This window comes from Ovis canadensis, chromosome 1, assembly GCF_042477335.2.
Source record: "Ovis canadensis isolate MfBH-ARS-UI-01 breed Bighorn chromosome 1, ARS-UI_OviCan_v2, whole genome shotgun sequence".
NCBI classification, from domain to species: domain Eukaryota; kingdom Metazoa; phylum Chordata; class Mammalia; order Artiodactyla; family Bovidae; genus Ovis; species Ovis canadensis.
This window is the reverse complement of record NC_091245.1, coordinates 193,421,827-193,439,674: the sequence shown is the minus strand read 5'-3', so window position 1 is coordinate 193,439,674 and position 17,848 is coordinate 193,421,827. Positions and strand designations below refer to the sequence as shown.

The following is a 17,848-nucleotide window of genomic DNA, read 5'->3' as shown; positions in this document are numbered from 1 at the left end:
ATCAACCTTCCTGACTTCAGATAATACTACAAACCTACAGACATCAAGACAGTATGGTGCTGGCACAAAAACAGAAATATAGACCAATGCAACAAGATAGAAAGCCCAGAAATAAACCTATGCACCTATGGGTACCTTATTTTTGACAAAGGAGGCAAAAATATACCATGGGGCAAAGACAGCCTCTTCAATAAATGGTGCTGGGAAAATTGGCCAGCTACATGTAAAAGAATGAAATTAAAACACTTCCTAACAACATACACAAAGATAAACTCAAAATGGAATAAAGACCTAAATGTAAGACCAGAAACTATAAAACTTTTATTAGAGGAAAACATAGGCAGAACACTTGACATAAATCAAAGTAAGATCCTCTATGACCTACCTCCTAGAGTAATGGAAATAAAAACAAAAGTAAACAAGTGGGACCTGATTAAACTTAAAAGTTTTTGCACAGCAAAGGAAGCTATAAGCAAGGTGAAAAGACGACCCTCAGAATGGGAGAAAATAATAGCAAATGAAACAACTGACAAAGGATTAACTTCCAAAATATACAAACAGCTCATACAACTCAATACCAGAAAAACAAACAACCCAATCAAAAAGTGGGAAAAAGACCTAAACAGACATTTCTCCAAAGAAGATATACAGTTGGCTAACAAACACATGAAAAGATGCTTAACATCATTCATTATTCAGTTCAGTCATTCAGTCATGTCTGACTCTTTGCGACCCCATGAATCGAAGCACCCCAGGCCTCTCTGTCTATTACCAACCCCCAGAGTTCAACCTAACTCATGTGCATCAAGTCGGTGATGCCATCCAGCCATCTCATCCTCTGTTGTCCCCTTATCCTCCTGCCCCGAATCCCTCCCAGCATCAGGGTCTTTTCCAATGAGTCAACTCTTCGCATGAGATGGCCAAAGTACTGCAGTTTCAGCCTCAGCATCAGTCCCTCCAATGAACACCCAGGACTGGTCTTAGGATGGACTGGTTGGATCTCCTTGCAGTCCAAGGAACTCGCAAGAGTCTTCTCCAGCATTCATTATTAGAGAAATACAAATCAAGGCTACAATCAGATATCACCTCACATCAGTCAGAATGGCCCTCATCAAAAAGTCTACAAACAATAAATGCTGGAGAGCGTGTGGAGAAAAGGAAATGCTCTGGCACTGTTGGTGGGAATGTAAATTAATACAGCCATTATGGAAGACGGCATGGAGATTCCTTAAATAACTAGGAGTAAAAACACCATATGACCCAGCAATCCTACTCCTAGGCATATACCCTGAGGAAACAAAAATTGAAAGAGACACAAGTATCCCATTGTTCATTGCAGCACTATTTACAACAGCTAGAACATGAAAGCAACCTAGATGTCCATCGACAGATGAATGGATAAAGAAGCTGTGGTACATACACACAATGGAATTTACTCAGCCATAAAAAGAAACACATTTGAGTCAGTTCTAATGAGGTGGATGAACCTAGAACTCATATGCAGAGTGAAGTGAATCAGAAAGAGAAAGATAAATACCATCTTCTAACACATATATACAGAAACTAGAAAAACGGTACTGAAAATTTTATTTATAGGGCAACAATGTAGAAACAGACATACAGAATAGACTTATGGACATGTGGAGAGGGGAGGAGAGGGTGAGATGTATGGAAAGAGTAACATGGAAATTTATATTACCATATATAAAATAGATAGCTGAGAATTTGCTGTATGGCTCAGGAAACTCAAACAGGGGCTCTGTATCAACCTAGAGGGGTGGGATGGGGAGGGAGATGGGACGGAGTTTCAAAAGGGAGGGTATATATGTACACCTATGGCTGCTTCATGTTGAGGTTTGACAGAAAACAGCAAAATTCTATAAAGCAATTATCCTTCAATTAAGAAAAAACACTTTATTTTTTAAAAAGATTGTGATTGTAGTAAACTGGAAGAGGATTTTCTGGCTTATCAGTGTGGTATCTAAAATTGCTGCTGCTGAGAACAAGCTAAGAAGAGGAGGAACAGGAAGAGGAAAAAGATGAATCTTTTCTATTCCGAGCACCTCTAAGCAAATCTAAGGACATAATCTCTGTCATCACTCCCGTTTTACAGATGAGGAAAATGCACATAGAGAGTTGAGGTAACTTGCTGCAGAGGGCCTGAGAATGTGCCCCCAGACCTCCTAGTACAGGCAATGTAAGCAAACAAGGGTCCAAGCTCTCGACTCTGAATTCCTCCACTGTTTGTGCTCTGAGGCAATCCTTCCCACAGACTGCTCCCAGCCAAGTTTTGAGGGTGGCAGGGATAAGGCCATCCCTCCCTAGGAGACTCTGGACTCTTCTGATGCTTGACTTTCGCTCAAGGACTGCCTGCTGACCTTGCCAAATCATCCTTAGATTGCAGGGTGGTCTCATCCACCCAACCTTCCCTCTCCTTCACTTACGGTGAGTCTAGCATTGAGTCCAAAGGCTCCCTCCCCATTTTCTCTCACATAAGGGTTTCCCTGATAAAAATCTTTACATTAATAATCTCATCTTGTCATCTGTCTCTAAGAAGATACAGACTCACACACTTGCCATAGTCACAGAGCAGAATGAGTTTAAATGGCAGAGCAGAATTTAAACTCAGTTCTGGCTGAATGAGAATTTAACTATTTTATGTTGTTTCTGTTTGCCCTCAGAAACAGAATTCTGCTTATCTCCAGAAATCCCCTTATTTAGGTTTAAAACAAAATAACAGAACAATACAATAAAAAATAATAATAATACCTATCTTAGCTTGAGCTGCCATAATAAAAATATCATAGATTGGAAGGCTTATAAACAGAGAAATTCATTGCTCACAGTTCTGGAGGCTATTAAGTCTATCCGGGTATCATCCAACTCAGTGTCTGCTGAGAACCTGCCACCTGGTTCACAACTGCCCATTTTCGTTTGTATCTACATGACAGAAGAGGAAGACAGCTCTCCTGGGTCTTGTTTATCAGGGCACTAATCCCACAGATGAGGGCTCCATCCTTAAGACCTACTCACTGACCAAAGACGTCCAACCTCCTAAAACCATCACTCTGGAGGTTGGGATTCCAAAAACTGAGGTTAGAGGAGCACAAACATTCAGTCTATAGCAACAACAATAACAACAACAACAACAAAATCTTATCATTAAGTAATATCTCGAGAAATCCTGCTAACTAGAATCTTGAGATTGTCATTGCCAAAACAAACCATAGATTATGCACTACTCATCTGTGTAGTACATATATTGTACTATATATATTATAGATACAGATAACTGAAGCCCAGAAATTGAGCTATTGTTCCAGCAGAACTCCAAACAGAACCCAACTTTCTGACTCCTAGTTATCTCCCCTTAAAAGCAAAAACTTGATTTGCTTTAGAAATCTAAGACTTCCAGTAAGAGTTTTATAGCACTTTAAAAGGCAACAAAGCAAATAAACCTAAAGTTACTCTCACCTGGCAATGATATCATAGAAATGCATTTTGCTTTCCCTCTCTTTGCCCAAAGCTTTCAGGAGACTGGTGAAAGTGCCTTCTTCTTGCAACTCCTCCATAGTTTCTGTAATTACATCACTCAAAAATTGCCTGTAAGGAGAAATGTAAGATGAATCAGTAAGGTATATTTCCCCACATTCACAAAGAGCTACAAAAATCACACAAGTTAAGACTCAGAAGGACCATCATAACTAAATTTGAATTATTCTTGGAAGGCAGAAATAGTTTAGTATTAGAAAATCTACTAATGGAAATCATCACATTAATAAGGACAAAAGGAGAAAAAAGCCAAATGATCATTACATCATTTAAAAACTAACAACAACTCTTAGCAAAAAAGAGAAACTCCTTAACCGGAAAAAGTTTACATACTGAAGACTAACGGACCTGGAATGTACAGCATGATATTGTGTATACAACATTTAAGAACATGTAAAACTATGAACGTGAACGTGAAAGTTAGTCACTCAGTCATGTCCGACTCTCTGTGACCCCATGGACTGTAGCCCAGCAGGCTCCTCTGTCCATGGAATTCTCCAGGCAAGAATACTGGAGTGAGTTGCCATTTTCCTTCTCCAGGGGATCTTCCTGACCCAGGGATCGAACCCAGGTCTCCCATATTGCAGGCAGACTCTTTACCATCTGAGCCACCTATATGTATCATTTAAATAAAATACTTACATACCTAATAAAAGTATCACAACATATACAAGAGAACAATAAACAACAAATTCAGAAGAACTATTTGGGGGAAGGGTGAGGGGAATAGAATCAGTCTTCAATTGTACCTGACATATTTTATTTGGAAAAAAAAACTCTTAAAGCTATCATGTAAAATGTTAAGATTTGGTGGTTATATACATAAGGATTAATAATTTTATTCTTCACATTTTTCTGCATTGTTGAAATATTTTATAATTTGAAAAAGTTAAATCATTAAAAAATTTTTGTATAAAGAGCTAATACAATACATTTTAGAGATGAGTGAATCCAGACTCAGGAAGATTAAATGCCTTCCTTGCCCAAGTTCACAGAACTAGCTTGAAAAAGAGCTAGAACTATTTAATTCAGATTATTGACTCCTAGTCCATTGAGTATTTTCTCCTAGGTAGAGAATTTTAAATACTGTTATTTAATGTTTTGATATAGAATCACAAGAAGTATACTTACTGTTTTACATAATTATTACCAATAGTTCACACAAAAAAAATTCAATAACTATATTGAGAAAATAAATACAATGAAGTCATATCAATTGAAAAACTATGATCCCACACACTGAGAATGAAAGGACATTAACTAGCAGCTTATAAACAGGACACCATCTTTAAGGGATGCAAATGTGAAACCAGATTATTTATAACAAGAGATGATACCCTCTGGTGAGGGTCTAAAGCAGGGGTCAGCGAGTTTTTCTGTAATTGGACAAATAGTAAATGTTTTTGGTTTTGCAGGACATAAACTCCGTGTTGAAACTACTTGACTCTGCTTTTATCCCATCAAAGCAGTCATAGACAATATATAAAATGGGCGATGTTGTGTTCCAGTAAACTTTATTTTCAAAAACAGACTACAGGCTGGATTTGGCTAGTGGCCCTGGGTAATCGTTATAGACCCTTATTTACCAAAAATTACTATCAAAATGTTATACTTTCTTTTAAACTTAACAGGATTCTTTGTCAACAAGCCAGTTGACAATGAAAAATTGAGCATTAAGAATGGAAACTGAGACTGCTTAAGAAATCCTCAGGATTAAAACAGTTTAAAATTTGACTACTTTGATAGTATCTATCTCTTACTAAAGAATAAAGCATCACAATAGCCACCAATCTCTACCAAGCACTGGCTGATACTTCCCTTCAAAGTTATCATTATTCTCATTTTTAAAAACTGTAAACAAAGGCTCAATAACTTACCCAACCATATACCACCATATTAATACTTTTAATTGTACCACACTTCCCCCTAGATAGCCCTTGGCTAATTCTATTATCTGCAGTCACTTGGATATAATGACCAATCCATTAAGAGAAGAGAGCAGTCAGCCACCCCTGTACTTACTCTTCATCCATCTAGAAATACATTCTCACATTTCCAAATGTGCTCTTCTTCCTTACCTATCAATCTGAATTTTCTTCAGTGTCTCTGTATTCATTATGGTCTGCCTTGTGGGTTTTTTGAAGATAAGATCTTGCACTTTGTTAAACTGGCCCCCTTGTCTGATTTCTGGCAACTTGGGTTCTTCTTTATGTACCAGTGGACTGGATATTTTTGAGGGTTCTGATGCCAGTGGAACTTTTTCTGAGCTTCTTCCTTCTGAATGCATTTCTTTGTTATCTTTCTAAAAACAATAAATGATGTTCATGTTAAGACAGATTTTTAAAACAAAAAGAAACAATGCTATATGAGGGCCTCTTCCTACATTTTAAACCTCTTGTAATATCAGTACCAGAAAATTATCCTTTTCTTCAGCCACATCAAACTGCATGCTCTGCTGTTTTGTGTCTTCCTGCCTTTAGACAACATTCCCACTGTCTGTCATTCCCCAGACTGGTGAACTTTAAGACTATGACCAAAGACACAATTCTCTGTGAAACATCTCTATTAGCAGACATTTACCACTTGTAACTATTTGTATAAATATCTCCATTAAATTATAAATTCCATGAGGAAAGGGACAGTATCTTACAGATTTTGGCGCACCTCAAATTCTTTTTGGAACAAGATAATATTAAATAAATGTGGCCATCTTTATAATCCCATTGTTTAGAACAATATCCAGGGTACAGCAAAGACTCAAATGTTCGCTGAACACATGAATCTGAAATATAGTCATCCCTTGGTAACTGCGGAGGATTGGTCTGATCCACCACCACACCCCCGACCCAGCCCTCAAGGAGACCAAACTCCACAGATCCTGAAGTCCCTTATGTAAAATGGCATAGTATTTGTATATAACCTGTTTACATCCTCTCATTATACTTTAAATCATCTCTAGATGACCTATAATACTAAAACAATGTAAATATTATGTATATAGCTGCCAGCACACAGCAAATTCAAGTTATGCTTTTGAGAACTTACTGGAATTTTTTTCTGAATATTTTTGATCCATGGTTGCTTGAATCTGCAGATGTGGAACCCATGGATATATGGAGGGCACAAGAATTAAAAGAGAATCACACCAAAGAGTAGGAGCCAATAGTGTATTTAGTGGTGTGGTATAGATTTCGAAGTTCACATGGGGAAAAGCCAAAAAAAATTATTTTTCAGACCCAAACTTGAATAGTAAGAGGTAAGCATTACCATCTTTCAACTGGGACAGGATACATCTTTCAATTGATGATTCCTATTTAATCTGTGGCTAAAACCTTGAGCCAATGGGAAACCATATAACAGAGTGGTTATGCAGCTCATATGAGACTCTGAAACCAGACTCCCTTGTTTAAATCCTGGCCCTGTTACTAAACCACATTGACTTTAGGTAACTATTTAATATCTCTATGCCTCTATTTTCCTATTGATAAAATAGGGATAATAATAGTACTTGCCATCTTACGTTATTGATGAAACAAAAAAAGGAAGGAAGGAGAAAAAGAAAGAAAAAGTGCATTTAGAACACTACACAGACCAATATAAGTTCAACATTTGATATGAGTACTTAAATTCTTGAGCTGATCCTATGCAAAGAAGAGTTTTATTTGCATAAAAGCCTAGGTCTTCCTTAGCTAAACTTAGATTAGTTAAAAAAAACTATCAATAAAGATTAATAAACACAGACTCAACAGCATTTTTCCTTTATCAACAGCAAGGAAAGATTCAGATCTGAGGAAAACATACATATGCAAGTATAAAACAAAATGCTACATTAAATAATAATTAAATTTTAAAATACTTTCAATTAAAATTGATATGACTGACTAAAAAGAGAACAGAAACCATAGAATTCCAACAATTAAATTGAAACTTCAGTTCAGTCAGTTCAGTCGCTCAGTCATGTCCGACTATTTGCAACCCCATGAATCGCAGCACACCAGGCCTCCCTGTCCATCACCAACTCCCGGAGTTCATCCAAACCCACGTCCATCGAGTCAGTGATGGCATCCAACCATCTCATCCTCGGTCGTCCCCTTCTTCTCCTGCCCCCAATCCCTCCCAGCATCAGAGTCTTTTCCAATGAGTCAACTCTTCACATGAGGTGGCCAAAGTACTGGAGTTTCAGCTTTAGCATCATTCCTTCCAAAGAAATCCCAGGGTTGATCTCCTTCAGAATGGACTGGTTGGATCTCCTTGCAGTCCAAGGGACTCTCAAGAGTCTTCTCCAACACTACAGTTCAAAAGCATCAATTCTTTGGTGCTCAGCTTTCTTCACAGTCCAACTCTCACATCCATACATGACCACTGGAAAAACCATAGTCTTGACTAGATGGACCTTTGTTGGCAAAGTAATGTCTCTGCTTTTCAATATGCTATCTAGGTTGGTCATAACTTTCCTTCCAAGGAGTAAGCATCTTTTAATTTCATGGCTGCAGTCACCATCTGCAGTGATTTTGGAGCCCAGAAAAATAAAGTCTGACACTGTTGTCACTGTCTCCCCATCTATTTCCCATGAAGTGATGGGACCAGATGCCTTATGCATAAAGAAAGCTTTAAGTATGTGGATGGTTATTACTCTAGATTTTCCAATCTAGGGAGGGAATGGGAAACGTAAGGCCTGGAAAGTTTGTTTTTTCTGATCACCCTAAACATCATTCCTCTACCTTTGTGCTCAGGCATCTGGAAAAGGAAGCAAATGTGTCAAATGGCCTGATGAACAGATTACTAGAAATAAATATGAGTTTTTAGAAGAGAACTTAAAGGAACTAGCTAAATATTCTGGTCCATTCACCTCCTTGTACGGGAGGGTGTTAGATTCTAAGGGAAAAAATAAGAACAGTATTCCCTGCAAGGGAGCTCTTTCCAAAGTTCAGATCAATTACTCCTACTTCTGGTAGAACTTAGTACATTAGTGTGTTTTTCATAATTCCATTCCATGATTCTTTAGCTATAAAAATGGTTGTGGAAGAGGGACAATGCTAACTAAATTTTCATCCCAGTGTTGTTACTGTAAAGCTCAACAATGTGAAGCTTTTAAAGAAGGAAAACATCCACATCAGTACCATAAGGTTTTTAAATATTTATCTTATGCAGGGCAATGGTACTGTAAAAATTTATGAGTTAGAACAACTATAATACTATAAAATGAAAAATTATTTTAAAGAGTCACATTCGTAAAAGTTATATAACTAACATATTCTGAAAGGGGCTTTTAAGCTCTATTAATCAGAATAAGAGTATAAACCTTTACTGTTTATATTTCTATAAAATCATAAGGAGGGCCTCTCTCTGTCATGTCAGAAAATTTTGTGGGTGAAGATCATAAACCAGATTAAAACTGGAGAAGTTTTGTTCTTTTATGTACTGGAATGGTGACCACTACTGAATGTTGTTTATAAATTTGTGTTTTTCTTTCTCTCTTGAGTTTCTATGATGGAAAAGTACCCTTTTTAAAGCCTGACAGTAAATATCATTGAGAAAACTTTATCTTGTTAACTGAAGATATTTAGTGAGGTTAGTGTCTCTTCTGTACTATCTGTTAACAAACAATTTAAGAATTAGACTAATTTTAAGTGCACTGAAAGGTTTAGTTCTTGGGTTTCCAGATGTCTTTGCTTTTCATAAATTAATAAGGAAACTAACTTGTTGCAAAATTCCTATAATACCCATTAATGTTTTAAAATCACCCTAAAACTCATAGAATGTTAGTATTAGAAGGGCTCATTTAGTTAAAACTCCACCACAATTCATAAATGAGAAAACTAAGACTGAGAAAGTGAAATGAATTGCTTATTGCACAATTCAACCATAATGATCCTGTAACTTCAAATCCACTTTTAAAACCCTAATAAAAGTTTTGTGAATCCTGTTTATACATATAGCAGTAGTAATAATAATAATAATTATAAAATTGTAAGGGGCAATTAGAAGGAAATTTAATTTTCTAGTCACAGTAAATATGGGCTTCTTTTCTATTAGACATGAAAATTAATTTACCCTCTCATTTTTATAGCAAGTTGCATTTATCACAGAATCAGATATAATCTGTACAAATTATATAATTGTGTTAAACTTAATAAATATGTACTTAAAATAAAATGTAATAAAATTTGTACTTAAAAATTGTTTCTGGTTTAAGGGCTTAAGAATTTATGAAAGATTTTGCTCACTATCAAGTTGAGTTTTTTGATAACTCAGTGGTGCTTTGAGGGAGGAATCCATAACATCATGGAAAATGTAATGGCTAGTGCAATAATGCAGCTGGATATTGAGAAAAGCAGACTGCAACATATTTAGCAATGACAAAGTCATTTTAGATAAAAGAAATGTTGACAGGGTCCAGTTGAATTTCCTCCCCCTGGTGTTCAATTAGCTTTTGTGCTGTTGTGCTTAATCGCTCAGTCCAACTCTTTGCAACCCCATGAACTGTAGCCCGCCAGGCTCCTCTGTCCATGGGGATTCTCTAGGCAAGAATACTGGGGTGGGTTGCCAGCTGACAAATACCAATACAAGACAAGAAAACACAATTATTTATCTCCTCAGTATATATATTGTATTTATACTGACTTATCTATGGACTTTTTAGAATAACGCCAATATATCAGGAGAAAAGGATATTTTGTGAGATGTACCGTGAACTATGTCTATTTCACTCCATTAACTGAGAGTACATATCTTAGATAATTACTGTAGCCCTTTACCTGACTAGAAGGTGCTATTGCCCAAGTTGAATTGAATGGCATAGGTACTGCAAATGATGGAGAAATAAAGAGAAAGCAAAAATTAAGTAATGGTGAATATATATACCATGCTGATGCTTTGTCTTTTTTCATACTGAACTGGCATGATATAGTTTAGAATGGAGAGCTGGTCTGTGGTGTCCTCCAGAACTGCAGAGATCCTCAGCACGTCTAGAATGGATAGCGGCTTCATGATTTCTGGGCTGACCTCTATGACTGCTTCTTTATCTGTTTCTTCCTTTTCTTCTGCAGAAGTATTAGGCGGTTCTCCTGTCACTGACACCGTCACTTCAGAAGGCCAATCTTCTGGAGGAAGATTTGAGGCTTCCAGTTGACCTCTAAAGAAAGAAGGAAGGAAAAAATAAGTCAACCATCAGATGTTTAAAATCACTTAAATCCAAAAACACAGGCAGCATGTAGATGGGTTCCTGTAAAGTCCATTTTGCCATATACTCAAGAGAATGAATGGAAGTACTTTGCAGATGATTCTGCTTAATAACCCCCAGTAACATTCCGACTTCCCAGAGAAAAGCAACTCACTGTTTATTAAAGATGTGGACCCTCTGCTATTTGACTATGCTCAACCAATTTGAACTTGAGCCAAATACACTTTTTTTCTAGCAACATTTTCAGATGCTAACCAAAATTGTCTCATGGTTATGTTAACTGAAAGCTGAGCCTCTCTGTACACCGGGTGCCAAATCAAATCCTGGAGACAGAGTTTGGGGTGGAGAAAAGGATAGCTAGCTTTATTGCTCTGCCAGGCAAAGAGGAACCTAAAACCATGTTCTGTCTCAAAAAACCAAGAGTCCCAACCCTAGAGAATTTGATGAGGGTCAAATGTGGGGTCTCTAACAAGATTAGAGTGTGGGCAGAGCTTGCACTTCCTTAATCTCATTTTAGGTGGTGGGTCTTCTAATCTTCATGAGCTTCTCTTGTCCCTTTCATCTTGCCTCTGGTGATTTGGCAAGATGAATTGATTGGGGCTTCCCTGATAGCTTAGTTACTAAAGAATCCACCTGCAATGTGGGAGACCTGGGTTCTGTCCCTGATTTGGGAAGGTCCCCTGGAGAAGGGAAAGGCTACCCACTCCAGTATTCTGGCCTGGAGAATTCCATGAACTGTATAGTCCATGGGGTTGCAGAGTCAGACAGGACTGGGCTACTTTTCATTTTCACTTTCCCTTGATTAGCTTCCCAGGTGACTCCTGTGGTAAAGAACCCACCTGCCAATGCAGGAGACATAAGAGGTGCTGGTTCGATCCCTGGGTAGGGAAGATCCCCTGGAAAAGGAAATGGCACCCCACTTCAGTATTCTTGCCTGGAGAATCTGTAGGGAACTAGGTTTAAAGAAGGTTGAGAAGTGCTTGCAAACGAGACTCTCAACCAGGGCTGAACATTCTTGCAAACGAGATGTTCTGCCCAGTGTAGGGAACTAGGTTTAAAGAAGGTTGAGAAGTGCTTGCAAACGAGACTCTCAACCAGGGCTGAACATTCTTGCAAACGAGATGTTCTGCCCAGTGTAGGGAACTAGGTTTAAAGAAGGTTGAGAAGTGCTTGCAAACGAGACTCTCAACCAGGGCTGGACATTCTTGCAAACGAGATGTTCTGCCCAGTGTAGGGAACTAGGTTTAAGGAAGATTGAGAAGTGCTTGCTAACGAGACTGTCAACCAGGGCTGAGCATTCTTGCAAACGAGATGTTCAGCTAAAAATCCTGTTTGTTCCCATGGGAAAAGAACATTGCTTGCACACAAGGATGTTTCTCTGATTCCTCAAAAGGAACAGACCTTGGGACAAAACGGATTCTAAGTTGATAAGGAAGTTCCCCAAAACAAAGTCTTAGCTGCAGTAAATAAGCCAAGGTAAAGGTTATCTCGCCTTGCGCCTGCGCACTGTATAGTCTCTGAATCATAGTGCTTGGCAGCTTGCCCTGTAGGGGGTTGTGCAAAAGATATAAAATAAAGCAGCTGTAAGAAGCAAGTGTTAAAATATAAGATTTAAACCACTCTGCAGTGTTGGTGTTTCATTCCGTCGCCGGCAAGAATCCCCATGGACAGAGGAGCCTGGCGGGCTACAGTCCATGGGGTCGCAAAGAGTGGGATATGACTGAAGCAACTTAGCACATACACCCTTGATTAGCAACTGTTCAAATCTGCCCTTTGGAACTCACAGAAAGTTATAATGCTGGAGTCTTGCCTACAAGAAATGGGAGACAGAAAGGCCTCCTTGCCTGGGAGCCCTACAGGGCCCTGCTCCGTTTCAGTTAGCAAAACATGGAATGGAGCAGCCATTCTCAAGGTGGCCCACACGAGCCTCACTTTCTTGTACTCATGCCCCTCTGCAGTCTTCCCCACACTGAATAGGACTAACTTACATAACCAAAAGGATATTGTGGCTTCCAAGGCTAGGTGATTTTGAGACATTAAAGTTTCTCTATCATTTTCTCAAATCTCACTCTGTGGGAATCCAGATGCCTTGTCATGAGGATACTTCAGAAGCCCTATGAAAAGTCTCATGAGACTGAGGAACTAAGGCCTCTTGACAAAAGACAGCATCAACTTGCCAACTCTGTAAACGAGCCATCTTGGACTGGATACCCTAGCCCCAGTCAAGTCTTCAGATGACTGCAGCCCTGACCAACTTCGACTTATAAGAAACCCCAAAACAGAACCATCCCACTAAGCTGCTCCTCAATTCTTGACCATATAACCAAGCTACTCCCAAATTCCTGAACTTCAGAAACTATGTGAAATAATAAACATTTATATTTTAAGTCGCTAAGTTTTGGAGTAATTTGTTACACAGCTAGGGTAAATAATACACAGAAATTTAATATAAGTCATTTCATATATATATATAAAAAAAATAATAAATTGGAATTTGGAACATACTCTTCCATCCTTCTTGAGTTAGTTTTAATTTTCTTGGTACATTATAATCTCACGGAAATGCAATCACCTAAAGTGGGAAAAAAAAAAAACATTGAGATTAGTTTAAGGGAGTGTTGAATGACATTTATTTCTATACCCTCACACTAAGAGAAAAAGAAGTACAAGAGCTGTGGCTTATCCCCTGTAGCTTTGCAGAGCAGTCTCAGAGATGGAAGAAACACTGCTATCAAATGGCACAAGTCTATTTAGTAGCCAGCTTAACTACTGGCAGATAAATGCAAACTTCGTGTTTCTAAAGGCAAATTAATGCCAATGTAGGGCTTCCCTGGTGGCTCAGCAGTAAAGAATCTGACTGCAATGCAGGAGATATGGGTTTGATCTCTGGGTCAGAAAGATCCCCTACAGAAACAAAAGGCAGCACATTCCAGAATTCTTGCCTGAGATATCCTATGGACAGAGGAGCCTGGTAGGCTACAGTTCACACGGACATGACTTAGTGACTCAACCACCACCACCAATGTCCAATATATCTTTTGTATGTTTTTAAATTATATTCTGAATATTAACTGGTAATCTCCATATACAACAAATTTACTTTTCTGTTATTCTGATTACTAAAATATTTGATGGTTCCATTCCCCTGATCTGCTAGATTAACAGAATTTATTGCATCCAGAAAAACAATTGCCATTATACCTAGAAAAACTATTTATCCTGAAAATAAGTTTAATACTGCTATCAATATGTTATCCTTCGTCAGTAAAGGAAAGTCCTTTCTGGTTAAATAAGCTTTACAATGAGAACAGACTATGGAGAATTTTGTCATATACAGAGCAAATAGTGAATAGTCTAGTATGATCTTGTCTACAATAAAGTGATCCTTAGGTGGTTGGTACAAGTATGTCCCATGCAACAAACACTTTATATGCAAAGCTGAAAGAATATTATAGATGTTCAAGCTGGTTTTAGAAAAGGCAGAGGAACCAGAGATCAAATTGCCAACATCTGCTGGGTCATAGAAAAAGCAAGAGAGTTCCAGAAAAACATCTATTTCTGCTTTATTGACTATGCCAAAGCCTTTGACTGTGTGGATCACAATAAACTGTGGAAAATTATGAAAGAGATGGGCATACCAGACCACCTGACCTGCCCCTTGAGAAACCTGTATACAGGTCAGGAAGCAAGTTAGAACTGGACACGGAACAACAGACTGGTTCCAAATAGGAAAAGGAGTACGTCAAGGCTGAATATTGTCAGCCTGCTTTTTTAACTTCTATGCAGAGTACATCATGAGAAACGCTGGGCTGGAAGAAGCACAAGTTGGAATCAAGATTGCTGGGAGAAATATCAATAACCTCAGATATGCAGATGACACCACCCTTACAGCAGAAAGTGAAGAGGAACTAAAAAGCCTCTTGATGAAAGTGAAAGAGGAGAGTGAAAAAGTTAGCTTAAATCTCAACATTCAGAAAACGAAGATCATGGCATCTGGTCCCATCACTTCATGGCAAATATATAGGGAAGCAGTGGAAACAGTGGCTGACTTTATTTTTTTGGGCTCCAAAATCACTGCAGATGGTGATTGCAGCCATGAAATTAAAAGATGCTTACTGCTTGGAAGGAAAGTTATGACCAACCTAGATAGCATATTAAAAAGCCGAGACATTACTTTGTCAACAAAGGTCCATCTAGTCAAGGCTATGGTTTTTCCAGTGGTCATGTATGGATGAAGAAGGCAATGGCAACCTACTCCAGTACTCTTGCCTGGAAAATCCCATGTACAGAGGAGGCTGGTAGGCTGCAGTCCATGGGGTCGCTAAGAGTTGGGCACGACTGAACGATTTCACTTTCACTTTTCACTTTCATGCATTGGAGAAGGAAATGGCAACCCACTCCAGTATTCTTGCCTAGAGAATCCCAGGGACCGAGGAGCCTAGTGGGCTGCCGTCTATGAGGTGGCATAGAGTCGGACACGACTGAAGCAGCTTAGCAGCAGTAGCAGCAAAAGAACAAAATGGATGTGATAGTTTGATTATAAAGAAAGCCAGGCACAGAAGAATTGATGCTTTTGAACTGTGGTGTTGGAAGACTCTTGAGAGTCCCTTGGACTGCAAGGAGATCCAACCAGTCCATCCTAAAGGAGGTCGTCCTGGGTGTTCATTGGAAGAACTGATATTGAAGTTGAAACTCCAGTACTTTGGCCACCTGATTTGAAGAACTGACTCATTTGAAAAGACTCTGAGCTTGGAAAGATTGAGGGCAGGAGGAGAAGGGGACGACAGAGGATGAGATGGCTGGATGGCATCAATGACTTGATGGACATGAGTCTGAGTGAACTCCGGGAGATGGTGATGGACAGGGAGGCCTGGCATGCTGCAGTTCATGGGGTCGCAAGGAGTCAGACACAACTGAGTGTCTGAACTGAACTGAAAGAATCTTTACATAAAGTGGAAAAAAAAATATTCCAAACTAGCTAAATTTTCCAGTACAAGGGCAGTCTTAGAAGCAAGTAATATGCTGTTAAGATTTTGTTCTTTTGCTGCGTTGTTCTTTATTTCTCAGGCCTGGGGCATCAGTAAGTATGCCTCACATAAGTAATAAAGGCCTATGCTTAGTGCTTTCAAGTTCTGGCTGCTCATTCCTCAACGCTAGAAACTCAGGAGTCATTTCTGCTTCCTCCTTCATCCTGACATCAGCATTCCCCCAATTCAAATCATCACCAGGTCCTGTGGATTTTACTTTCAATTTCTATTTCCCCCAATACCCTGCTGAATCTAGCTGTTGTTTCTTGCTTGAACTACTCTAACAGCTTCCAAATTAAAGGTGATCTTTTTGAAATAAAGGGCTCATCGTATAAAGTTGAAAATTTCATTGTATTTCTTAGAACCTCTCAATGGTTTCCCATTAACTTAAGAAAAAAACTAAAATTCTTAACTTGGACCATAGGGCTGCTCCTCTGTTCCTCTCCAGATGCATCTAGCACTGCCCTTTTATTGCTCTCATGGGTCCAGCTTCAGCGGGCCTCTTTCTTCTAAGGAATCATGCTCTCTTCTAACTCAGGGTGTTTGCATATGCTATTCTTTCAGCTTGAACCACTCTTCCCCTAATCTCTTCCACCTTGTAAAGTCCTACTGGTCCATCAGGTACCAGCTTCAACCAGAGGCATTTTGCTATGTATCTACCACTTTGCCCAGCTAGAGCCAAGCTCCATGAACCATTTTTTTCTCACACCACCTTCTATTTTACTTGCTCCTTGTCTTGCTCTCCTACTAGGATGTAAGCTCCATGAGGACACAGATTTCTGTTGTTCTGTTTACCGCAGCATCCTCCAAGCCAAGAAGAAAATTTCGTACATGGTAGTCAGTCATTCAACAAACTGTTGGAAAAAATGAATGAATCCATCAGTTCAGTTCAGTCGCTCAGCTGTGTCCGACTCTTTGTGACCCCATGAATCGCAGCATGCCAGGCCACCCGGTCCATCACCATCTCCTGGAGTTCACTCAGACTCACATCCATCGAGTCAGTGATGCCATCCAGCCATCTCATCCTCTGTCGTCTCCTTCTCCTCCTGCCCCCAATCCCTCCCAGCATCAGTCTTTTCCAATGAGTCAACTCATTCTCATGAGGTGGCCAAAGTACTGGAGCTTCAGCTTTAGCATCATTCCTTCCAAAGAAATCCCAGGGCTGATCTCCTTCAGAATGGACTGGTTGGATCTCCTTGCAGTCCAAGGGACTCTCAAGAGTCTTTTCCAACACCACAGTTCAAAAGCATCAATTCTTCGGTGCTCAGCCTTCTTCACAGTCCAACTCTCACATCGATACATGACCACAGGAAAAACCATAGCCTTGACTAGACGGACCTTAGTTGGCAAAGTAATGTCTCTGCTTTTGAATATACTATCTAGGTTGGTCATAACTTTTCTTCCAAGGAGTAAGCGTCTTAATTTCATGGCTGCAGTCACCATCTGCAGTGACTTTGGAGCCCCCAAAAATTAAGTCTGACACTGTTTCCCCATCTATTTCCCATGAAGTGATGGGACCGGATGCCATGATCTTCGTTTTCTGAATGTTGAGCTTTAAGCCAACTTTTTCACTCTCCTCTTTCACTTTCATCAAGAGGCTTTTTAGCTCCTCTTCACTTTCTGCTGTAATGGTGGTGTCATCTGCATATCTGAGGTTATTGATATGGATTCTCCAAAGAGCAACACAAATAATGTGCAATAATTAGGAAAGGTAAATCTCAGGCATCCACTAAGCTATCCCATTCCAATGCACAAATATTTACTGAAGACCAATTGGGCATGGGCTAGGTGGCAGGCACTTGGGAGTTTAGCAACTGCTGTCGTTGTTAAGTCGCGTCCAACTTTTTTGTGACCCCATGGACTCTAGCCTGGCAGGCTCCACTGTCCATGAGATTTCCCAGGCAAGAATACTGTAGTGGGTTGCCATTTCCTTCTCCAGGGGATCTTCCTAACCCAGGGATGGAACCTGCATCTCCTGCATAGGCAGGGGAATTTTTTTTTTTTTTTTACCGCTGAGCCACCAGGAAAGCCCTTTGGCAGCTGAGTTCTCCTTAAAAGGCAACAAGACTTTGTCAGGGATGTTCTC

The 17,848-nt window shown here is 39.3% G+C and overlaps 1 protein-coding gene across 4 annotated transcripts in view; it reads right to left on the bottom strand.

Moving 5' to 3' along the window:
• IQCG (IQ motif containing G) overlaps nucleotides 1-17,848 on the bottom strand; it is a 46,068-nt gene that overhangs the window by 27,400 nt on the left and 820 nt on the right. For 3 of the 4 annotated variants that reach the window (XM_069556505.1, XM_069556502.1, XM_069556513.1), the window contains exons 2-5: nucleotides 13,241-13,307; nucleotides 10,417-10,687; nucleotides 5,631-5,854; nucleotides 3,475-3,603 (exon numbers count right to left, since the gene is read on the bottom strand). In XM_069556505.1, the coding sequence (XP_069412606.1) occupies nucleotides 3,475-3,603; nucleotides 5,631-5,854; nucleotides 10,417-10,687; nucleotides 13,241-13,248 (632 nt within the window). In that variant the 5' untranslated portion in view covers nucleotides 13,249-13,307. Of the gene's footprint in view, nucleotides 1-3,474; nucleotides 3,604-5,630; nucleotides 5,855-10,416; nucleotides 10,688-13,240; nucleotides 13,308-16,474; nucleotides 17,022-17,848 lie in introns of those variants that run through there. The other variant, XM_069556511.1, reaches the window with a different exon arrangement.